The sequence below is a fragment of the Oncorhynchus tshawytscha genome, linkage group LG19, assembly GCF_018296145.1.
Source record: "Oncorhynchus tshawytscha isolate Ot180627B linkage group LG19, Otsh_v2.0, whole genome shotgun sequence".
Taxonomy (NCBI): Eukaryota; Metazoa; Chordata; class Actinopteri; order Salmoniformes; family Salmonidae; genus Oncorhynchus; species Oncorhynchus tshawytscha.
In genome coordinates, this window is record NC_056447.1 from 55212384 (window position 1) to 55238318 (window position 25935).

The window sequence follows — 25935 nt, forward strand, 5'->3', positions numbered from 1 at the left end:
GCATACCGGTGGCCATCGAAGGTGAGCATTTGCCCACTGAAGTCGGTTACGACACCAAACTACCGTAGGGTCAAGACCCGGGTGAGGACAACGAGCATGCAGATTAGCGTCCCTGAGGCGGTTTCTGACAGTTTGTGCAGAAATTCTTCAGTTGTGCAAATCCACACATTCATCAGCTGTCCGGGTGACTGGTCTCAGATGATCCCGCAGGTGAAGAAGCCGGATGTGGAAGTCCTGGGCAGGTGTGGTAACACGTGGTCTGCGGTTGTGAGATCGGTTGGACGTACTGCCAAATTCTCTAAAACAACGTTGGAGGTGGCTTATGGTAGAGAAATTAACATTACATTCTCTAGCAACAGCTCTGGGTGACATTCCTGCTGTCAACATGCCAATTGCACACTATTTCAAAACTGAGACATCTGTGGCATTGTGTTGTGACAAAACTGCACATTTTAGAGTGACATTTTATTTCCCCCAGCACAAGGTGCACCTGTGTAATGATCATGCTGTTTAATCAGCTTCTTGATATGCCACACCTGTCAGGTGGATGGGTTATCTTGGCAAAGGAGAAATGCTCACTAACAGGGATGTAAACAGATTTGTGCACAAAATTTGAGAGAAATAAGCTTTTTTGTAAGTATGAAACATTTCAGGGATCTTCTATTTCAGCTCATGAAACGTGGGACCAACACTTTTTACATGTTGCGTTTATATTTTAGTTCAGTACAACAACACAAGCTTATCGACAACAAAGCTTATAGAAATGCGTTGCTATACTCATGCTGCTGCTGTGCTAGTTGTAGCTTGAGTGGAAGTAGGGAAAATGTGCATTTTATGGCTTATAAAGGTGTTGAACAAGATGTTGACAGTGCTAAATAGCAACTTAAACATGAATTTACTCATAAAAACAGCAGCTCTTTGCTTTATTCGTTGAATTTCTCTCTAGTCATGGTCTGAAACGTTTTAATCTCACAGTATCAACTTTTGCTGTGTGTACTTTTTTACAGTGTCTGGATTCAGGAAACTGTGCAGACAAGGTGATCTGAGATATCTGATTGCCCAGCGGTAGGCCTATAGGTGCACTTGATTTGCTCTCTGGGCCTGCTGGGTAGGCACAGTTCTACCTTCAGACACATGAACTGGTTCAAAATGGGAACACTTTGCCTTCCTAGTGCTAGGAATGTTGAATCAAGTGCACTTACCTCCAATAGTGTGGAAATAATATAAAACATTTGAATGCAAGGCTTTATCCTTGGGTTTTTACAGAAATGTTTGGTGATCGACTGGTTGTTGACCACTGTGCTAGACTAACCTCTCTCTCCCTCTTTACCCCAGGCACATTGAAGAGGAGGAGAGCCCAGCAGCAGGCCAGGGAGGCCCAGGTGCACCAGTCCCAGTCGCACCATGGAGGTGTCAGTCACGGCCAGCACCACCCTGTCTCTGGGGGCCAGCGGCAGCAGCCCTCACGCCAGCCCCAGCCCCAGAGGCACCACCGCAGCCAGGGTCAGCCTAGAGAAAACTACCAGATGGGCCAGATGAGACGCTGAGCTGCTGAGACACTGGGGTTCGGAGTGGGGAACGCTGCTCCCTCCATCGCCTGCTCCTTGCCTTGCCTTGGCTCCTCCTTGTGCCTATTTATGTCGCTGCTGGGATTGAGATTTGAACCCATTTGTTGGTATTTGATTGAACCCATGTCTCCAGGGTGGAAATCCCACATCTTCACCATTTAAACCTAGAGGATATTCTTAGATGTTTTATGATTTAGGATAGATGGAATTGAGGGAAAGAAAAGGAACAACACTTAGTTTTTACACACTTTTTTAGCATGTCCTGTTTATCTAATGGTTAAGGCGTTGTGTTGCCACGTGGGAGACCCGGATTCAAATCACACCGGTTTACACCTAACAGTGGGATAAAACACGTGCTTCACTCCACCCAAAGAACAGCCTAAACTGGTTGTTTACCATCCCCATACGTCAGACCCTCCATCTACAAACAGACAAACAGGACGGAGTTGAGAAAGCTCAAAGACCCCCTCCAACGACCACCACTAGAGCTGCAGCACAGCTGACATCTTTAAATAAAGACCTCCTCCAACGACCACCACTAGAGCTGCAGCACAGCTGACATCTTTAAATAAAGACCTCCTCCAACGACCACCACTAGAGCTGCAGCACAGCTGACATCTTTAAATAAAGACCTCCTCCAACGACCACCACTAGAGCTGCAGCACAGCTGACATCTTTAAATAAAGACCTCCTCCAACGACCACCACTAGAGCTGCAGCACAGCTGACATCTTTAAATAAAGACCTCCTCCAACGACCACCACTAGAGCTGCAGCACAGCTGACATCTTTAAATAAAGACCTCCTCCAACGACCACCACTAGAGCTGTAGCACCGCTGACCTCTTCAGTCTTCATCCAGCTGTTTTCTGGGGCTCCACCTTTTGGAGTGAGATCCGCCATTTTGTCATTCTGTGGAGTGGAAGTGACCATCAGCCGTTGCAGTGTGGAGTGGAAGTGACCATCAGCCATTGCAGTGTGGAGTGGAAGTGACCATCAGACGTGCAGTGTGGAGTGGAAGTGACCATCAGCCATTGCAGTGTGGAGTGGAAGTGACCATCAGCCATTGCAGTGTGGAGTGGAAGTGACCATCAGGCGTGCAGTGTGGTGTGGAAGTGACCATCAGCCATTGCAGTGTGGAGTGGAAGTGACCATCAGCCGTTGCAGTGTGGAGTGGAAGTGACCATCAGCCATTGCAGTGTGGAGTGGAAGTGACCATCAGCCATTGCAGTGTGGAGTGGAAGTGACCATCAGCCATTGCAGTGTGGAGTGGAAGTGCCCATCAGCCATTGAAGTGTGGAGTGGAAGTGCCCATCAGCCGTTGCAGTGTGGAGTGGAAGTGACCATCAGCCATTGCAGTGTGGAGTGGAAGTGACCATCAGCCATGCAGTGTGGAGTGGAAGTGACCATCCGCCGTTGCAGTGTGGAGTGGAAGTGACCATCAGCCATTGCAGTGTGGAGTGGAAGTGACCATCAGACGTGCAGTGTGGAGTGGAAGTGACCATCAGCCATTGCAGTGTGGAGTGGAAGTGACCATCAGCCATTGCAGTGTGGAGTGGAAGTGACCATCAGCCGTTGCAGTGTGGAGTGGAAGTGACCATCAGCCATTGCAGTGTGGAGTGGAAGTGACCATCAGCCATTGCAGTGTGGAGTGGAAGTGACCATCAGACGTGCAGTGTGGAGTGGAAGTGACCATCAGACGTGCAGTGTGGAGTGGAAGTGACCATCAGCCATTGCAGTGTGGAGTGGAAGTGACCATCAGCCGTTGCAGTGTGGAGTGGAAGTGACCATCAGATGTGCAGTGTGGAGTGGAAGTGACCATCAGCCATTGCAGTGTGGAGTGGAATTGACCATCAGCCGTTGCAGTGTGGAGTGGAAGTGACCATCAGCCATTGCAGTGTGGAGTGGAAGTGACCATCAGCCGTTGCAGTGTGGAGTTGACCATTTGCAGTGTTGGAAGTGACCGTCAGCCGTGGAGTGGAAGTGGCCATCAGAAGTGGGAGTTGACCATCAGCCGTGGAGTGGAAGTGACCATCAGCCGTTGCAGTGTGGAGTTTTGACCATCAGCCGTGGAGTGGAAGTGACCATCAGCCATTGCAGTGTGGAGAAGTGACCATCAGCCATTGCAGTGTGGAGTGGAAGTGACCATCAGCCATTGCAGTGTGGAGTGGAAGTGACCATCAGCCGTGGAGTGGAAGTGGCCATCAGCCATTGCAGTGTGAGTGGAAGTGACCATCAGCCATTGCAGTGGGACTTGAAGTGACCATCAGCCATTGCAGTGTGGAGTGGAAGTGACCATCAGCCATTGCAATGTGGAGTGGAAGTGACCATCAGCCGTGGAGTGGAAGTGGCCATCAGCCATTTGTGGAGTGGAAGTGACCATCAGCCATTGCAGTGTGGAGTGGAAGTGGCCATCAGCCGTGGAGTGGAAGTGACCATCAGCCATTGCAGTGTGGAGTGGAAGTGACCATCAGCCGTGGAGTGGAAGTGACCATCAGCCATTGCATTTTTTTTTCCATTTATTTGAATAGAGTTCCAAGGAGTGGAGGAATGGTTCCATCACATGTAGCTTTAGTTGTGTGTTTTTTTTTTCTTTCCATTTGCAAAGTCCCTCCTTCTGAGTGAGAAGACACATATGTTCCAAGGCTCCTGGTTGGTTGAAATGTTTTGTCAGCCATTTTAGCCAGAAATTAAAGAGATTTGCTGGACTTGTGATTACGACACAACGTTTCAAACTCAACAGCAAAAAGACACAAGGCTCTTCTCTTTGTTTCTCCATGCAGACTCTCAGAGACAGTCTGACTGACTGTCTCAGACTGACTGTCTCAGACTGACTGTCTCAGACTGACTGTCTCTGACTGACTGTCTCTGACTGACTGTCTGTCTGTAAAGATTTTCAGTGTAACATAACATGGGTGTGAAAACACAACTATTTCTTCTACTGTAAATGTACATATGATTCTTTACTGATTTTGGTTAGTACTGTACTCTCAGGACAGTAACACAAATGAAGCGATCTGGAAGGGTGTATGGGTAAGTTCTGTGGACTGGACACTGAAGTTGGGAATTTTAACAGCATTTCAGCAATCAAGTTCTCCTTTTGCTGCAATTATGGAATCCTATGGATGGTGTTTAGATTCCAGAGGTTCCAGAGGTAGAACATAAGGTCACCACCATATCTCACTACTTCTCACCTTTGACCTTTTGTGACGTTCAAGAGCTCCCTCATCTCTTTATCTGGTATTTTTGCTAATAACTTGTGGTCGCGACGTGACATCTTGTTGTGGTCGCGACGTGACATCTTGTTGTGGTCGCGACGTGACAACTTGTTGTGGTCGCGACGCGATGGGAAGTTCACTTAGTTTTTACACACTTTTTTTTGTTTTGTCCCAGTTTATTTTGTGTATATATATATATACATTTTGATGCAGTAGAATGAATAGAACAAAGAACCACTAATTAAAAGCTGATTCTGTCACGTCACTGACGGCAGGCTAAGCTAAGCTTGGCATAGGGTCCATCCAAAATAGCACCCTATTCCCTATTTATCCCTGGTCCAAACTAGTGCACTATGTATAGTTGAAGTTGGAAGTTTACATACACTTAGGTTGGAGTCATTAAAACTCATTTTTCAACCACTCCACAAATTTCTTGTTAACAAACTATAGTTTTGGTAAGTCGGTTAGGACATCAACTTTGTGCATGACGCAAGTCATTTTTCCAACAATTGTTTACAGACAGATTATTTCACTTATAATTCACTGTATCACAATTCCAGTGGGTCAGAAGTTTACATACACTAAGTTGACTGTGCCTTTAAACAGCTTGGAAAATTCCAGAAGATGATGTCATGGCTTTAGGAGCTCCTGATAGGCTAATTGACATCATTTGAGTCAATTGGAGGTGTACCTGTGGATGTATTTCAAGGCCTACATTCAAACTCAGTGCCTCTTTGCTTGACATCATGGGAAAATGTAAATAAATCTTCCAAGACCTCAGAAAATAAATCGTAGACCTCCACAAGTCCGGTTCATCCTTGGGAGCAATTTCCAAACACCAGAAGGTACCACGTTCATCTGTACAAACAATAGTATGCAAGTATAAACACCATGAGACCACACAGCCGTCATACCACTCAGGAAGGAGACGCGTTCTGTCTCCTAGAGATGAACGTACTTTGGTGCGAAAAGTTCAAATCAATCCCAGAACAACAGTGAAGGACCTTGTGAAGATGCTGGAGGAAACGGGTACAAAAGTATCTATATCCACAGTAAAAACGAGTCCTATATCGACATAACCTGAAAGGCTGCTCCGCAAAAGAAGAAGCCACTGCTCCAAAACTGCCATAAAAAAGCCAGACTACGGTTTGCAACTGCACATGGGGACAAAGATTGTACTTTTTGGAGAAATGTCCTCTGGTCTGATGAAATATAAATGTAACTGTTTAGCCATAATGACCATCGTTACGTTTGGAGGAAAAAGGGGGAGGCTTACAAGCCGATGAACACCATCCCAACCGTGAAGCATGGGGGTGGCAGCATCATGTTGTGGGGGTGCTTTGCTGCAAGAGGGATTGGTGCATTCCACAAAATAGATGGCATCATGAGGCAGGAAAATTATGTGGATATATGTCACGACAGTAGTTATCCTACGCACATACTTCCACACAAAACAGTCGGTGAGTTTTATCTCCATAGTTCTCACCACTGTGTATCACTACCCAGCCGACAGTTCCATTCCCCCGAGATTAGGGAAACCTTGAGAAGTACTCCCTGTCCTCTCATAGGTTCCTCCGAGGCCTAGCCAGGTCGGTTCAAACACAGTTTAACTGTTCTCTGTATCTGTCTTTCTTCGGCCCATATACAAGTTCAAATCCTGAGCTACGCCTTGCTCAGATCTGACTAAAACTACACACATCATCAGATTATCATTTTATGATTCTAATCAATTTCATAAGGTGGAGTGGAATTATTTAATCATTATCTTTCAACATTTAAATTATTTTAACAATATATTTGAAGCAACATCTCAAGACATCAGTCAGGAAGTTAAAGCTTGGTCGTAAATGGGTCTTCCAAATGGACAATGACCCCAAGCATACTTCCAAAGTTGTGGCAAAATGACTTAAGGACAACGAAGTCAAGGTATTGGAGTGGCCATCACAAAGCCCTGACCTCAATTCTATAGAAGATTTGTGGGCAGAACTGAAAAAGCATTTGCGAGCAAGGAGGCCCACGAACCTGATTCAGTTACACCAGCTCTGTCAGGAGGAATGGGCCAAAATTCACCCAACTTATTGTTGGAAGCTTGTGGAAGGCTACCTGAAACATTTTACCCAAGTTAAACAATTTAAAGGCAATGCTACCAAATACTAATTGAGTGTATGTAAACTTCTGACCCACTGGGAACGTGATGTTGAAATAAATCAGCTATGATTCTGACATTTCACATTCTTAAAATAAAGTGGTGATCCTAACTGACTTAAAAGACAGGGCATTTTCACTAAGATTAAATGTCAGGACTTGTGGAAAAAACGAGTTTAAATGTATTTGGCTAAGGTGTATATAAACTTCCGATTTAAACTGTAGGTGTTAGGGTGCCATTTCGTATGTACACTTACTTTAGTATAAAGAGGTTATTAAAGACAGATTTCTAGGTTTACGTGAGTGTGGAAATACATTGAAAATCAATTCCAATATGGAAGAAAAAAAAGTTAATTTTCAGATCAAAAGTCTGACAATGTACAACGTGGCCGTGCAGTCATGTTTTTTAACATTTTTATTTAAATGTGACCATTGTTGATTGATTGTACTAGGCTGTAAGGTGTGTAATATTTTTTTTGTCTGTTACACAATTAATCATAACTGATTATGTTCCTATGATTGCTGGGGGTTGATTTAGTTCGGTATTTTAACCACTACAACAAACGGGAGTTATTCCAAGACGATCGGCACATTCTAATTGTCCACTATGACATAACACTTTGTTTAGAGCTTGTTCCTAGATTGAAAGGTTCATTTTCCCCCCCCCCATGCATTGATCACTTGCCCTGTAAAAAAATGTGTGTGGATGATTGGGTTGTGTTGATTTGGGCACCAAACGGAAGAAAACAGAATGCGACGGTGGAAGGAGTACTTGGGCTCTTCCAATAAGAAACGCGTTCCAAAAATGGATTTTAAAACGTTTTTTTGTTGTTGTTGTTGCTGTGTGCCCTAATGACATAACCCTGTTCTGTTAAAAGACTGTGTCCCCTACAGAGATGAGTGTCTTTGTGACCCTTTACATTAGTTAACATGAGTGTTGTTGTGCCATACTTTATGAACGAGTCTTTTATATTTTTTATCTTTACTTTTATGTAGGAAAAGCCAGTAGGAAGGTCTCTAAAAGCTATGCACTAGTTTGAATGGACAAATGGAAGACTCATAGCACAAACCGTCCTGGGACCGGGCTGTCTAACTCCTCAAGTGTAATTGTCCTGCCAAAACAGTCATTTTGACTATGACTGACCATAGAAGTTGGTCGTGTACCTCTGCTCGGACGTTGCAGATGAATGCCAGATCTTACAAAGCCTGGATAGATATTTTAAGTACGAACTATAACCACATCATATGTTATAGCAGCTGGTGCCTGACGACACAGTCAGTGATGTGGTACGTAACCATTGGTTCACGCAAGGTCTGAAGAAAGAGGAGCGTAGGAGACTGGTAGTGGGACTGTTTGACCTCTGGTGTTTTGACCTCTGCCCTTAATACTACAAAGGCAGTGGACTAGATTGATTTTTAGAACTTCCTAGATCAGGGATGGGCAACTTTGATGGGGGGTGGGAGCCACATAATGTAAACTCATCATGAGGGGTGGCAGTGTGTCTCTGGTCTGTGTACCCACACTCAAACCCATATTCACGCAGTCCGAGCCGGCCCTAGCCTTTTTGGGTCCCTAAGTGAAATTTTGTTTTGCAAGCAAAACATATTAACGCCCACCGGGTCCCCCACTTGACAGCAGAGATCTTTTTTTTTTTTCGTTTTAGAGTTCATTTCCTTCAATTCTTCACATTGTGCGATGGGGTGTAGACGATGTTGCCGTTTTTAAAGCACTACCCACAGAGTTTGTTGCTTTACTACGGCGCGCAACATGGTTCAATGTACCAGTAAATCAGCTAAATCTACTTTTTCATGACATTTTTATTTTATTTTTTCAATTGTTTCCGTCTTGGATCTAGAATTAGGAGTGTGTATATTGTGACACTGATACATAAAAATAGTAATGTTAGAGAGTCATTTTAATGTACGGTGAACTTTAGCAAACGAGGCATTTGTGGTTATGTACAATGGGGGGTGGGGGCCGCCATCGTTATGCACCATTCCTATTTCCTGCAATTCTGCTCATTAGGGTGGAGAGAAATGTTTGCCGTTTTAAATATGATATCTGAGTGAGAGTGACTAACAAAATCAATGGCCCCCCCGACGGTAATTTGACCATGGCTAGATTTCTTTTGCAGACATGGGCTAATTGAGTGACTGACATAACAAGAGAGAAACTGCTGATACAAAACCAAATGTAGAAAATGGACCTTGTGTATTCTACCATTTTGTGTGTGTGTGTGGGGGGGGGGTTGATCTGAGGTGCCCGTCCCTGGCCTAGATCATGTACACAGCTTCAAAGCTAACTGGCTTGCTTTCCTTTTCTGGGTCATGATCAAATGTACTCTTTTCACGCTATCGTGCTGACTCCAACCGTACTGTTCTGGGTCAGAACTGTTATTTTCAGCCTATCGTGCTGACTCCAACCGTACTGTTCTGGGTCAGAACTGTTATTTTCACATTGTCCTTTCCAGCCCGGTTCCAGCAACAATGGTGGATGTGTAACCAGGCCAGGGCAGTATATCTTGCTTTGGCTTGGCTCGGTTGTGTGAAAACAGGTCATGGGCTCTGTAGGGGACTTTCTCACATTGAATCTCATCATGGAGTTTTTCTGTAGAAAATGAAGCTGTTTTAAAAACCATACTACTGGCTAGTACACTCACAGTACTCTCACAGTACACTCACAGTACTCTCACAGTACTCTCACAGTACACTCACAGTACACTCACAGTACTCTCACAGTACACTCACAGTACTCTCACAGTACTCTCACAGTACTCTCACAGTACACTCACAGTACACTCACAGTACTCTCACAGTACTCTCACAGTACACACACAGTACACTCACAGTACTCTCACAGTACACTCACAGTACACTCACAGTACACTCACAGTACACTCACAGTACACTCACAGTACACTCACAGTACACTCACAGTACACTCACAGTACACTCACAGTACACACACAGTACACTCACAGTACTCTCACAGTACACACACAGTACACTCACAGTACTCTCACAGTACTCTCACATAGTACTCTCACAGTACTCTCACAGTACACACACAGTACACTCACAGTACACTCACAGTACACTCACAGTACACACACAGTACACTCACAGTACTCTCACAGTACACACACAGTACACTCACAGTACTCTCACACAGTACTCACACAGTACTCTCACAGTACTCTCACACAGTACTCTCACAGTACTCTCACAGTACTCTCACACAGTACTCTCACAGTACTCTCACAGTACTCTCACAGTACTCTCACAGTACTCTCACAGTACTCTCACAGTACTCTCACACAGTACTCTCACAGTACTCTCACAGTACTCTCACAGTACTCTCACACAGTACTCTCACAGTACTCTCACACTCTCACAGTACTCTCACAGTACTCTCACACAGTACTCTCACAGTACTCTCACACAGTACACTCACAGTACTCTCACAGTACACACACAGTACACTCACAGTACACTCACAGTACACTCACAGTACACTCACAGTACTCTCACAGTACTCTCACAGTACACTCACTACTTGGGAGGATTTAGAGTTTTTATTTGAAGATTTAAAAAATAGAATTTCGATACGTCTGTTACTTTCTTTTTTTTTGTATTATAAATCCAGAAACTGTTCAGAGATGTTCATACACTATATATACAACAGGATGTGGACCCCCTCCCCCTTCAAATGTGTGGTTTTGGGTATTTCAGTCTGTTTGGGGTAGGCCCTTTTCCTGTTTCAGCAATGCGAGGAGGTTCATACTGAAATAATTGTCAAGATCGGTGTGGAATAACTTAACTGGCCTGCACAGAGCCCTGACCTCAACCCCATCGAACATCTTTTGGGATGAACACTGACTACAAGCCAGGCCTAATCCCCAAACATCAGTGCCCAACCTCACTAATGCTCTTGTGAGCTGAATAGAAGTCCTCACACCAATGTTCCAACATCTAGTGGAAAACCTTCCCAGAAAGGTGGATGCTGTTGTAGCAGCAAAGGAGGTCACAGGTCCATATTAATGCCCATGATTTTAGAATGACATGTTCAACGAGCAGGTGTCCACATACTTTTGGCCATGTAGTGTATGTGATAAATCCTCCCTTTCTCAATAACAATTGATTTGAAGGGTACTTATATATATATATATATATATTATAATAATTACATAACATTCATCAATCATAAGCACACATTCATATTACACACTGCTTATGAATGTTATAAGGTCCTTTTTATTTAGGTACCCTTCAAATAAAAGTGTTATCAACCTTTTTGAGTTATTTATGTTCTTATCTATGCTAATTGAAATGGATTCATTTTAAATATTTGTACTGTTTTTTTTTGTTTTTTTTTCTCATGAAAATGTTTAAAACAATTAATTGTGATGGACTAACTGTGAATTCGTAAATTCGCTCTGGCTATCTACTCCGATTTCAGAGCACTCTGAGTGTGTCAGGGCACAGAATAACTGCTGAAATGCCCGTGTTAGTCAACGTCAGCCAAAAAGCGTGATTCAATTTGTCACCAACGCTCTGGATAACGTGAAAAAAAAGCCTAACCAGCTCTGCTAGGGCGAGTAAAATGGTCAGAGTGAGGTGTTCTCTCATTTTTGTCTGGAAGTAGCTAGCTAATTTTAGCTGGTTAGCTTGTGTGCTTGACTGCCGTTGTGAGGCCAGAACGATCGGATCATTCCTACTCCTCCGCCAGATGTGCGCTCGCTCTGAACGCTCCGTGAGCGAAACGCTCTCAATTTACGGACGCCCAGAGTGGCGCTCTCTGCCACTCCAGAGTGAATTTACAAACGCATCCTAAATCTTTCATTCATTGTGTCTGTTCTCTTGTGCATGGTTTGGATTAGAAGAACAACCACACAAGATCTAATGCCAGAAAAATGTACTTTATTTTTTATTTTGTAATCTTCATGGGTAAAAAAAAAAAGAGAGAAGTTTCTAGATATAAAACATGCACTGAAATGTCAAAAATTGAGTTGAATATGTTGTAGGTGAAATGATGTAGACCGAAAGAACACAAGATGATTAAAAAGTTTTAAACTGTCTGATTTTAATGTTCACTGTGTTTTATACAGTATCAAAAAATGTTGTTCACTTTGAACATTTTTACTAAAAATTTCAAAAAATGTATTGTGCAAAGAGATGTAATTTTTTGGAGTACTTGAAATGCATCCATTAAAATACTTGTTCAAAATAAACCGGATCCACTTTTTTTTTCCTTTTAGAATGTTCATCATACAATCTATTGGTGTTTTATTGTAATTTCTACACAATTCAAGAATGGACTGACAGTCTTTTTAATGGGAATACAATCTGAGACTGATGGTCTTTTTAATGGGAATACAATCTGAGACTGATGGTCTTTTTAATGGGAATACAATCTGAGACTGACGGTCTTTTTAACGGGAATACAATCTGAGACTGATGGTCTTTTTAACGGGAATACAATCTGAGACTGACGGTCTTTTTAACAGGAATACAATCTGAGACTGATGGTCTTTTTAACGGGAATACAATCTGAGACTGACGGTCTTTTTAACAGGAATACAATCTGAGACTGACGGTCTTTTTAACAGGAATACAATCTGAGACTGACGGTCTTTTTAACGGGAATACAATCTGAGACTGACAGTCTTTTTAACAGGAATACAATCTGAGACTGACAGTCTTTTTAACAGGAATACAATCTGAGACTGACCCTTTTTTTTAATGGGTATACAATCTTAGTTTTGCCCCGTCTTGCATGTTTCTATTTGGGGAGACCCCTGGCCAGATAATTTCAACTCTAAAATCACGTTGATATCCTAGATATCCATAGGGTAGAGTGGGTATTACAAATGATGTCATTCTAATTTGTGACGTACATTATCTATGTATTGTAAAGCACGACGTAACAGAAACCTGTAGGATGGTGTCCATACTCTGTGTGTTTTTCACGGAAACCCCCGGTCCACAGCACGTACCAGGACATGTGCTGTGTCCTTGATTGTCAATACAGATCCTCAATACAGTGATTGGCTGTTGGCATGTGCACACTGACTGAATTAACTTTCACCCCACAACAGTTGAGTGGGTTCAATAAACAGTCTAGCAGGAGCAGCAACACAGTGCCATGTCTCTAGCTGTTCATTATGTATCTACTGAATTGGTGTACGGAGGCTGTGCTGGTATGGCCAAATTCCACAGAACATATTAGCATGAAACCGCAGACCAGTTTTGTGCTAAGCTTCCACTTTGTGTACACTGTGGGGGAGGATCTCCATTTGTTTTTCCTTGACTAATTGTGTCCTCTGTCCTTGCCTACTTTTTAAATAATGTCCAAGGTAATGGAGGAGCGGAGGCAAGGAGAGGAAACGTGGAAATAAATGCGCTTGTATGAAATGAGAATCTCCTTCTGTCATATGTTTGGCTTATGACACTGAGAACAAGGAGTGGAATATTAGCACAAACTGATTGGTACCCAGGCTAAGAATAAACACACTACTTCTGGTTCTCCTGGCAGAGTTCTGTACTGAGTACTGGGTTTTGGAGATGATAATGGGTGCTGGACTGTCTCCCAGACAGGAGTGATTAGAAGCCAGCCCAGATCTTGACATGTCAGCCTCTGGCCCTGAACATCTCCTGGGAGTGGTAGAACAAAAACAACACAACTTTTCATATTAAAGCAAAAATAACGACTTTTCATATTTAAAGCAAAAAAAAAACTACTTATTATCCACCATTAATTTGCAAATAAATTAATAGAAAATCCTACAATGTGATTTTCTGGATTTTTTTTTCTAATTTTGACTGTCATAGTTGGAGTGTACCTATGATGAAAATTACAGGCCTCTCTCATCTTTTTAAGTGGGAGAACTTGCACAATTGGTGGCTGACTAAATACTTTTTTGCCCCACTGTATATGTACTTTGGATTCAATTTACATGGCAACAATACAAAATGAAAAACAGAATGAAAGTACAAGTAAACAATAGTATCACATTATATACTGGGTGGTTCAAGCCCTGAATGCTGATTGGCTGGGTGGTCGAGCCCTGAATGCTGATTGGCTGGGTGGTTCGAGCCTTACTAACAATGCTCCGTTGCTGACAGGTGTATAAAATGCGATCTCCATAGACAAACATTGCCAGTAGAATGGCTTTACTGAAGAGTTCAGTGACTTTCAACATGGCATCGTCATAGGATGCCACATTCCCAACAAGTCAGTTCATCACTATCCCTGTTAGAGCTGCCCCAGTTAACTGTAAGTTATTGTGAACTGTAAACATTTAGGAGCAAATCAAATCTTATTTGTCACATACACATGGTTAGCAGATGTTAATGCGAGTGTAGCGAAATGCTTGTGCTTCTAGTTCCGACAATGCAGTAATAACCAACAAGTAATCTAACTAACAATTCCCCCCTACTGTCTTATACACAGTGTAAGGGGATAAAGAATATGTACATAAGGATATATGAATGAGTGATGGTACAGAGCAGCATAGGCAAGATACAGTAGATGGTATCGAGTACAGTATATACATATGAGATGAGTATGTAAACAAAGTGGCATAGTTAAAGTGGCTAGTGATACATGTATTACATAAGGATGCAGTAGATGATATAGAGTACAGTATATACGTATACATATGAGATGAATAATGTAGGGTATGTAAACATTATAGGTAGCATTGTTTAAAGTGGCTAGTGATATATTTTACATCATTTCCCATCAATTCCCATTATTAAAGTGGCTGGAGTCAGTGTCAGTGTGTTGGCAGCAGCCACTCAATGTTAGTGGTGGCTGTTTAACAGTCTGATGGCCTTGAGATAGAAGCTGTTTTTCAGTCTCTCGGTCCCAGCTTTGATGCACCTGTACTGACCTCGCCTTCTGGGTGATAGCGGGATGAACAGGCAGTGGCTCGGGTGGTTGTTGTCCTTGATGATCTTTATGGCCTTCCTGTAACATTGGGTGGTGTAGGTGTCCTGGAGGGCAGGTAGTTTGCCCCCGGTGATGCGTTGTGCAGACCTCACTACCCTCTGGAGAGCCTTACGGTTGTGGGCGGAGCAGTTGCCGTACCAGGCGGTGATACAGCCCGCCAGGATGCTCTCGATTGTGCATCTGTAGAAGTTTGTGAGTGCTTTTGGTGACAAGCCGAATTTCTTCGGCCTCCTGAGGTTGAAGAGGCGCTGCTGCGCTGTCTGTGTGAGTGGACCAATTCAGTTTGTCTGTGATGTGTATGCCGAGGAACTTAAAACTTACTACCCTCTCCACTACTGTTCCATCGATGTGGATAAGGGGGTGTTCCCTCTGCTGTTTCCTGAAGTCCACAATCATCTCCTTAGTTTTGTTGACGTTGAGTGTGAGGTTATTTTCCTGACACCACACTCCGAGGGCCCTCACCTCCTCCCTGTAGGCCGTCTCGTCGTTGTTGGTAATCAAGCCTACCACTGTTGTGTCGTCCACAAACTTGATGATTGAGTTGGAGGCGTGCGTGGCCACGCAGTCGTGGGTGAACAGGGAGTACAGGAGAGGGCTCAGAACGCACCCTTGTGGGGCCCCAGTGTTGAGGATCAGCGGGGAGGAGATGTTGTTGCCTACCCTCACCACCTGGGGGCGGCCCGTCAGGAAGTCCAGTACCCAGTTGCACAGGGCGGGACCGCCGAGTGCTGAAGTGCGTAAAAATCGTCTGTCCTCGGTTGCAACACTCACTACAGAGTTCCAAACTGCCTCTGGAAGCAACAACACAATAACTGTTTGTCGGGAGCTTCATGAAATGGGTTTCCGTGGCCGAGCAGCCGCACACGAGCCTAAAATAACCATGTGCAATGCCAAGCGTCGGCTGGAGTGGTATAAAGCTCGCCGCCATTGGACTCTGGAGCAGTGGAAACACATTCTCTGGAGTGATGAATCACTCTTCACCATCTGGCAGTCTGAAGGATAAATCTGGGTTTGGCAAATGCCAGGAGAAAACACTACCTGCCCCAATGCATAGTGCCAAGTGGTGGAGGAGCAATAATGGTTGTTTTTCATGGTTCGGGCCCCTCGAGTGAAGGGAAATCTTAACGCTACAGTGACATTCTAGATGATTCTGTGCTACTAACTTTGTGGCAACTTTAGGGGTGGCCCTTTCCTGTTTCAGAATAACAAGACCCCCGTGCACTAAGCAAGGTCCATACAAAAATGGTTTGTCGAGATCGGTGTGGAAGAACTTGACTGGCCTGCACAGAGCCCTGACCTCAACCCCATCGAACACATTTGGGAGGAATTAATAGGCTGACTGCGACCCAGGCCTAGTCGCCCAACATCAGTGCCTGACCTCACTAATGCTCTTGTGGCTGAATGGAAGCAAGTCCCCCTGCATCAATGTTCCACCATCTAGTGGAAAGCCTTCCCAGAAGAGTGGAGGCTGTTAAAGCAGCAATGTTCCAACATCTAGTGGAAAGCCTTCCCAGCAGAGCGGAGGCTGTTATAGCAGCAATATTCCAACATCTAGTGGAAAGCCTTCCCAGAAGAGTGGAGGCTGTTATAGCAGCAATGTTCCAACATCTAGTGGAAAGCCTTCCCAGCAGGGGATGAAGTCCAAGATGAAGGATGACCTATCGGACTACGGCGAGTTCCATGGAGGTTACGCACAAGACTACGAGGACTTCATGTGACGTGACACCAACCCGATTTCTGCGTCTCAAATGACACCCTGTTCCCGATGTAGAACCCTTATATAGGGGATCGGGTGGCATTTTAGTAGGCTTCCACTGTCTGTCCCCATTCCCCCTCCGCTCTGCTCCACCCAGCCCCCTCAGAGCATGACCTATGACCTATTCTACTGCCCAGAGCCATCCAATGATAACCACCCTTATGTCGCCCACCGCCAGCCGCACACAAACTCGATTCTGAAAGAAGTGTTGAATGGTTTGACGAGGAACGTCTGATTTCAACGGGGTTGTTTCTCCTCGTTAGAAATTCCTTCAACGATTCCTCGAAACTGACTGACCAATAAGACTGTGTTCTGGATACCAAAATGTTTCACCTCCCATAATGAGATGCGAAAACCCAGCAGCAAACTTGTTTTTTTCCCAATCCTAGAATGAATTTAATTTGATCTTTTAAAAGAAATGATCTGTCAAACTAAATTTAATTGTTACTGTTTGACGAAGGAAAATACATTTTGTGTTCCGTGCAAATCAGATTATTACTATTTTTCTCACTCAAAGGATGGCTATTGGCATTCTGAAATATAATACTACATTGTTATGTAAAGAATATAGTTCTCCAAATGTCAGTTCGGTGCTCATCACATATTACACTTGGGAATATATTGATCCTTGACATCATATAGTATTTTTCAGGAGAACATGTCCAAATAAGTCAAGGAGTTTAGGACCAGTTGAGAAAAGCAACATTGACATGTTAGATAAATTCAGGACTTGGTTTGCATGGTCACATAGTCTACAAATATGTTTTGGGGGGTGAATTCCTAAATTCCGTGTTTATAGAATGTTTAAAGATTGATTACTTGTAGTTGTAAGGAGGGTAATATTGCCCGGAACATTCTTCCCCCTACATTATATTAATTTTATAGGAAAATAATACAAAATGTTATGAGTAATTAAAGGCTAGGAAGTATTGAAGCCACACAAGTCAATGTGTGAACAGAGGCCCATATACTGCTGAAATGAATATGATGTAACCATAGTCTTAACTGTCTGTGTATTTTAATGGAGGAATGATGGCGCTGAAAATAATCTGTTATGTAGCATTTCAATAAATAGTCAGTAGTCAAGTAGAAAACACAGCGCTGACCATTTCATCCTGGGCCTGTGTTCACAAAACGTCTGAGTAGATACGCTGATCTAGAATCAGATCCCCCTCTTATTCATTATGATCAGAAAAGGCTAAACTGATCCTAGAGCAGCACTGCTACGCTGAGAAACCCAGTATAATCACTTCCACTGAGTTGAAGCAACAATCACTCTAGGTCTCCTTGGCATAACTTTGCACGGCTTGTATCAAGTGAGGTGAGAAACAGACCAAATGTATTTAGGAAAGAAGGTTGTAATCACTTGTTTTTCTTTTTCACAGCACATTTTCAGGATTGGTAATGGAAATATAAACATAATATTAAAGACTAGTTGTCTTATTTTATCCACCTAATTTAATAAAATCATTGTTTTAAAAAAGTATATATTTTTTTTAATGCATTTTAGAATTTGGATAATTTTGGCTAAACAAATATGATGTATTTTTAATGTTATTTATTTATGTTGATCTGCTAATTGCGCCCAGAGCATAACGGGGAAGAGTGGTGAACGAGTTACCGACTAACTACCATAACGTCAAAAGAAATAACTACCTTCAACAAACAGTCTCCATTGGGGGAATTCCTCTCGTTCATCAGACGACTTGAATCAGTGTTATTGTCAACGTATTGTGACATGGAATCCATGTGGGAAATATATTGGATTTGGAAGAAGAAAAAAAGGTCTCGACTTGTTTCGAGGGTGACATTTCAAACCACAATATTATGTCGTCACGGTAACCACAATATTATGTCGTCACGGTAACCACAATATTATGTCGTCACGGTAACCACAATATTATGTCGACACGGTAACCACAATATTATGTCGTCACGGTAACCACAATATTATGTCGTCACGGTAACCACAATATTATGTCGTCATGGTAACCACAATATTATGTCGTCACGGTAACCCCATTTGAACATAGACAAACCTTGCAATGCAAGTTGAACATGTTGCTTTAAAACAATGTCATGTCCACGATCAGAAGAAAGAAAACAATAGGCTACGCAGTACATCCTACTGGAAAAATAGCTATGATAGTTGTCACTGACTATTACCAATGAGCTATCGTGTGAATGATTGTCGAAAGGTCTCCACTTGAAAACGAAATAGATTCACTGTTGCTATCGAAGTCATTCTGAAGGGTAGATTTAACAGATGCAAATGATCCTGCTTTATCACTATTTAGGCCTGTAAACTGAGTGTACAAAACATTAGGAACACCTTCTAAATTTGAGTTGCACCCCCTTTTGCCCTCAGAACAGACTCAAAGTATATTTGGGTACAAAAATAAAATCTTAATTAAAACAATAGCAGGGCATAACCAGTCATTATTATTCCTGAACTCTACAAGGTGTTGAAGGCGTTCCACAGGGATGCTGGCACATGTTGACTCCAATGCTTCCCACAGTTGTGTCAAGTTGGCTGGATGACCTTTTGGTGGTGGACCATTCTTGATACACACAGGGAACTGTTGAGCGTGAAAACCCAGCAGCGTTGCAGTTCTTGACACAAACCATCTACTACCATACCCCGTTCAAAGGCACGTAAATATTTTTTGGTCTTGCCCATTAACCCTCTGAATGACACACAAACCCAATCCATGTCTCAATTGTCTCAAAGCTGAAGAATCCTTCTTTAACCCGTCTCCTCCCCTTCATCTACACTGATGGAAGTGGATTTAACAAGTTACATCAGTAAGGGATTTTAGCTTTCACCTGGATTCACCTGGTCAGTCTGTATCATGGAAAGAGCAGGTTTTGTATGTATACATCATTTGCAAAGTCATCAACAGCTACTGTTTCGATTCAACCCAAAAAATAGACAATACAATGGTTTCAGGTTCTGTTAGATTTCAAATGTATTGATACAGTATTCACAATCTCCGCTGTGGAGCTTTGCAGACTTCTGGTGCAACCAATTACCTTCAGATCTTATTTAGGGGCTTCACAGCAAAGGGGAGGGGCTTCACAGCAAAGGGGAGGGGCTTCACAGCAAAGGGGGTGAATATACATATATGGAAGCACCACTTTTGCATTTTATATTTATTTAAAAAAATTCTGAACCAAGTTATTTTTTACATTTCACTTCAACAATTTGGACTATTTTGAGTCTGTCCATTACATGAAATCCAAATAAAAATCAATTCAAATTACAGGTTGTAATGTAACAAAATGGGAAAAACAGCAAGGGTATGAATACTTCCGCAAAGCTCTGTATTTAGTGACCCGCTCCTCTGGGCTGCAGTGACCCGCTCCTCTGGGCTGCAGTGACCCGCTCCTCTGGGCTGCAGTGACCCGCTCCTCTGGGCTGCAGTGACCCGCTCCTCTGGGCTGCAGTGACCCGTCTCATGCTACCACTAGAGTGAAAGCACCACCAGCATTCAAAAGTGACCAAAACATCAGCCAGGAAGCATAGGAACTGAGAAATGGTCTGTGGTCACCACCTGCAGAACCACTCCTTTATTGGGGGTGTCTTGCTAATTGCCTATAATTTCCACCTGTTGTCTATTCCATTTGCAGAACAGCATGTGACATTTATTGTCAATCAGTGTTGCTTCCTAAGTGGACAGTTTGATTTCACAGAAGTGTGATTGACTTGGAGTTACATTGTGTTGTTTAAGTGTTCCCTTTATGTTTTTGAGCCGTGTATAACAAACATAAGTATTCCCTTTGCTATGAGACTCGAAATTAAGCTCAAGTGCCTCCTGTTTCCACTGATCATCCAGGTTGTAAAGGCAACAAAATAGGAGAAATGCCAAGGGGGGTGAATACTTTAGCACGCCACTGTGTACCTGCAACGTGGTACTCTCCACTGAGACAGTCTGCTACACCTGCAACGTGGTACTCTCCACTGAGACAGTCTGCTACATCTACAACGTGGTACTCTCCACTGAGACAGTCTGCTACACCTGCTACGTGGTACTCTCCTCTGAGACAGTCTGCTACACCTACAACGTGGTACTCTCCTCTGAGACAGTCTGCTACACCTGCTACGTGGTACTCTCCTCTGAGACAGTCTGCTACACCTACAACGTGGTACTCTCCTCTGAGACAGTCTGCTACACCTACAACGTGGTACTCTCCTCTGAGACAGTCTGCTACACCTACAACGTGGTACTCTCCACTGAGACAGTCTGCTACACCTGCTGGTACTCTCCTCTGAGACAGTCTGCTACACCTACAACGTGGTACTCTCCTCTGAGACAGTCTGCTACACCTACAACGTGGTACTCTCCACTGAGACAGTCTGCTACACCTGCAACGTGGTACTGAGACAGTCTGCTACACCTACAACGTGGTACTCTCCTCTGAGACAGTCTGCTACACCTGCTACGTGGTACTCTCCTCTGAGACAGTCTGCTACACCTACAACGTGGTACTCTCCTCTGAGACAGTCTGCTACACCTACAACGTGGTACTCTCCTCTGAGACAGTCTGCTACACCTACAACGTGGTACTCTCCACTGAGACAGTCTGCTACACCTGCTACGTGGTACTCTCCTCTGAGACAGTCTGCTACACCTGCTACGTGGTACTCTCCTCAGACAGTCTGCTACACCTGCTACGTGGTACTCTCCTCTGAGACAGTCTGCTACACCTGCTACGTGGTACTCTCCTCAGACAGTCTGCTACACCTGCTACGTGGTACTCTCCTCAGACAGTCTGCTACACCTGCTACGTGGTACTCTCCTCAGACAGTCTGCTACACCTGCTACGTGGTACTCTCCTCTGACAGTCTGCTACACCTACATAACGACGGCAGGGTAGCCTGGTGGTTAGAGCGTTGGACTAGTAACCGGAAGGTTGCAAGTTCAAATCCCAGAGCTGACAAGGTACAAATCTGTCGTTCTGCCCTGAACAGGCAGTTAACCACTGTTCCTAGGCCATCATTGCAAATAAGAATTTGTTCTTAACTGACTTGCCTAGTAAAATAAAGGTAAAATAAAATAAAACCAGAAACCAGAACCAGTAGAAAGTGAGAATAAATCCTGGTCCAACAATGGGCTGGTTGTGCTCTGAACATCCTTATGTAAAAAAATTGAAGACATAGTTCCTCAAGAAAGATGTATTTTTTATTCACAAGCACTGGTGGTAATCTGAGTACAGTAAAACAATGTCTGTCTTCATTCGGTCAATCCACAGACATCTTGGATATCTCAGTTACAATCACATTGCTTCTGAAACTTCACACGAGATACAACTAAGATGATAAAAATCAAGAGGATGTAGGCTGCTTCTCCATTCAATTAGAATTCTAAAAGGTTATTAGTAAGACAGAGATAAATCAGATAAAAGCACAGTTTTGCAGGCCACAGCCTGTCTGAAAGCACAACATCTATTATCCACTTTTATGTTTGGATGTTCAGGGAATACAAGAGGAATTATACTTAAAAGGTTGATTTAATAATTGGTAGATAAGTGATTGTTGGTCTCCTGAGTAGCGTAGAGGTCTAAGGCACTGCATCGAAGTGCTAGAGACGTCACTCCAAACCCTGGTTTGATTCCAGGCTGTATCACAACCGGCCGTGATTAGGAGTCCCATACTGCGGCGCACAATTGGCCCAGTGTCGTCCGGGTTTTGCCCGGTCGGTAGACCGTCATTGTAAATAAGAATTAGTTCTTAACTGACTTGCCTAGTTAAATAAAAGGTTAAATAAATGAGTCGAGAGGAGGAAACAAAAGAAGAGGATGAAGAGGAAGAGGTTGGACGAAGATGAGGAGGTGTGGTGAGCTTTAGTGTTAATACTGGAGAAAGGCCTGTCCCAGTCTCCTCTCTATATGTACCACTAATGTAAATGTAAATATCAAAACAGATACCAAACATTAAGAAACTATTAGGAAGAGAAGAGTAACTGCAATGAAATAAACCAGGGACCTGTGGAAAGAAGCCTCCTGATCTCCTCGTGTCCGCCAGCAGGGGAGGACACAGCGCCTCAGCTCAGGACACAGCGCCTCAGCTCAGGACACAGCGCCTCAGCTCACAGCGCCTCAGCTCAGGACACAGCGCCTCAGCTCAGGACACAGCGCCTCAGCTCAGGACACAGCGCCTCAGCTCAGGACACAGCGCCTCAGCTCAGGACACAGCGCCTCAGCTCCTGCTGTAACGGGTGGACCGAAGGCCGATTCCACCAAGCTCTGGCTCACCCTCACGTGTCTGAAGGACGCACTGTGGTCCTCTGACAACTTGTTGGTAGGGAAACGCATGGAGACCACCCATCAGACAGTGGCCTTGATAGCCACGGAAGCCCTGAGGTGGTATGGACAAAATAGAGCCTCGACCCCAGACAAAGTATCACCCACAACATCTAAGGTCCCGGCCTGACAGTGCTGCAGCGCCGAGGGGAGGGATCTCTTCTGGGCCCTGAAGGATGGGGGCGGAGTTGATTCGGAAGAGCAGGAGGAGGCAAATTTGATAAGGACTCACCTCGTTCCTGCACAAAGGAGAGAAGACCTCTTTTTTAATAAAGGGACTTTTAAACCGTTTACATGTCTTTAAAAGGTATACTCGTTTGAATTATATGTTCACATTTGAAATGGTTTTACAGATTGGATATGTTTAAAAGTACTTCTTTCTTAGGGTGTTTTGTTTTAATAACATGTACTTTTAACATATGTTTCAACGCAGTTTTTTATGCATATTATGTCGTTTTAAAGCATACAAATGATTATGTTAAAGTATGAGCTATTTTAAGAAACGCTGCGACAATAACCATTTATCCAAAATAAAATAAATCTGTTCTTATCAGTTTAATATCTGATATGTCCTCTATCTGGGGACAATATATTAAATGGATTTTTCCACAGTGAAGTAGGTTATACATAACTGTGCCATTATGCAGAATTCTGATTGTGTGCTGTCATAATTAGCTTGTATGAAATTTGAAGCTTATAGGCTTCTGTAGGGCTAAACCTGCCGAGCTGAAAACATGCGATTTAGAAGGGTTTGATTATATGCCCGGCTTTTATTTTACAATTAGTATCAGCAACGATCTGGAGCCGTCTGTCAGTAATACCCACATACATTTATTTTAGCGATCATTTTGGACATGTAGCCTATTGTAATCATTATGGAACTATGTAGCAGGGTAAACCTGGAGCCTGGCGCACGGTTCACGACGACTGGACTGTTGTCATACAGTTCCACGATTAGTGAGAATGAAAGTAGATTTGTAGGATTATAGTTCAACCACTATTGGACACTTTTTCTCCACATTCCAATATTTCATGGATGGAACTTGAATATGACAACTTTCAGTATGAATCAAAACAGTGCATGTTTTATTCATCGATATACAGTATTTCACGAGTAGATAGATGCTCTCCAACCCAATAGGCCTATTGGTATTTTATGTGCATGATATGAAGTTTGCTGTAGTGACTGACTAAGCTTAACTGTAAAAGTGTGCCTCAACAGAGCCATGTTTACAAAAGTGTATTATGCGAAGCACACATTTAGTTAGGCAGCCAGGACCGTAGGCCGGGACCACTCCGTAGGACGCATTGTCGGTCTAGCTCTCACTGCAGTCCAGTGCCATGGACATCTTTGAAGTTTGGCCTCTAGTAATTTAGGAGGGCAACTTTATAAAGGTCTCCTCACAATGACCTTATCATGCAAGGCTCTACAGACAGATTTAAAAAACATAGGCTATTTTTATTTCATGCATTATTTGTGTTGATGATGTACTATGTAATGAAGTCGAGTGGTTCAACATTAAAATGCATTTTGATTGAACACACAGCTTGAACAAGGCGACGGTCGGTGGAAGTCTGGCGCCACCAAGTGGACAATTATTTTACCTGAGATATTTTGTAAAAGATCAAATGTTGTGTGTCAATATTGTTATCTGCAAATTGTTTCATACACCCCTATTTGATAGATTATTATTCCAGATTAGCTGTAAATCTGGTTTTATTAGAATCATTACGTTAGAGCAAGTCTGTCAATGATGCCTAGAAAGTGGTGCAAGTGAGAACAGGTGTTTTCTTCTGGAAGTTTTGTTGCATTTCCTTTGAAAACAGCTCATCTGTATTTTTGTACATCATTTTATACACATACAAACGGCATAAAAGCATCAAGGCCGAGTGGCTTCACCACCTTTCTAGGCATCATTGACAGACTTGCTCAAAACGTAATGATTCTAATAAAAGTAACATCCGGGTAACTCGGTCTAATTTATATTTACAATGGCAGGGGGTGCACCGTTCCTGGAGGTACTGCAATACCAGGTCGATGCGTGGAGTGGACGGAGCAAGCCCCTATTCCATCTCCCTATTCCAAAAATCAATTTAATATATGGTCCCCAGATAGGGGACGTATCAGATATTAAACTGATAAGAACAGATTTTTTTTTTTTTTTTTTTTTTTTTTTTTTTATACACATAAAAACAGCAACAAGGCATAAAACACAGCATTTGAAAGTTGCATTTAAATTTGTTAAAAAGTACATGTTGTTAAAACCAATGAAAACAACCATTAATAAAAGTACTTTCCTTGTAAAAACATCAAATCTGTAAAGCCATTTAAAATGTGTACTAATGATCTAACAAAGGTAAAACATTTTTAAGACATGAAAAACATGTTAAAAAGCCACTTTGTTAAAAAGCTGTCTTCAGTCCCTTGTACAGGAGCGGGGTGAGTCATTATCAAGCTCACCTCATCCTGCTCTTCTGAATAGATCATCGTCCCGTCCTTCGGGGCCCAGAGGAGATCCCTCCCCTAGGCGCATCGCCCTAGGCGCCGCAGCGCTGTCAGGCCGTGGCCGCCGGGACCTAGGGTGTTGTGGGGGACCCTTCGCCTGGGGTCGAGGCCCCCTTCCTTTCGTACCACCCCAGGGCTTCCGTGGCTACCATGGCCACTGCCTGGGGGTGGTCTCTACGTTTTTTCGCTACCAGCAGGTTACGGGAGGACCACAGTGCTTCCTTCAGACACGTGAGGGTGGGCCAGAGCTTGGTGAAGGTCTTCGATGAAAAGGGCCTTCGGCCCACCCCATACAACACGAGCTGAGGTGTTAGGTCCTCCCCTGCTGGCAGACACGAGGTGATCAGGGGGCCTGCTTCCTTCCACAGGTCCCTGGCGGCTCTGCACTCCCAGAGCATGTGCCTCACCGACTCTTCTTGGCCGCAGCCTGGTCGGGGGCACGCGGATGTCCTCGCCATGCCCCGTGAGTGCATAACGGCCCTGACCGG

General features: G+C 43.5%; 1 protein-coding gene and 2 pseudogenes across 1 annotated transcript in view; 2 read left to right on the top strand and 1 right to left on the bottom strand.

Annotated features, from left to right (window-relative positions):
• LOC112219062 (disintegrin and metalloproteinase domain-containing protein 10-like) overlaps window positions 1–3497 on the top strand; it is a 42912-nt gene extending 39415 nt beyond the window's left edge. The window contains exon 16 of the mRNA XM_042301918.1: window positions 1336–3497. Within this exon, the coding sequence (XP_042157852.1) occupies window positions 1336–1547 (212 nt within the window). The 3' untranslated portion in view covers window positions 1548–3497. The remainder of the gene's footprint in view (window positions 1–1335) is intronic.
• A 19957-nt stretch (window positions 3498–23454) lies between these two features.
• On the top strand, window positions 23455–23621 carry LOC121840132 (annotated as a pseudogene).
• Window positions 23622–24938: 1317 nt separating this feature from the next.
• LOC121840128 lies at window positions 24939–25142 on the bottom strand (annotated as a pseudogene).
• Between the last annotated feature and the right edge of the window lie 793 nt (window positions 25143–25935).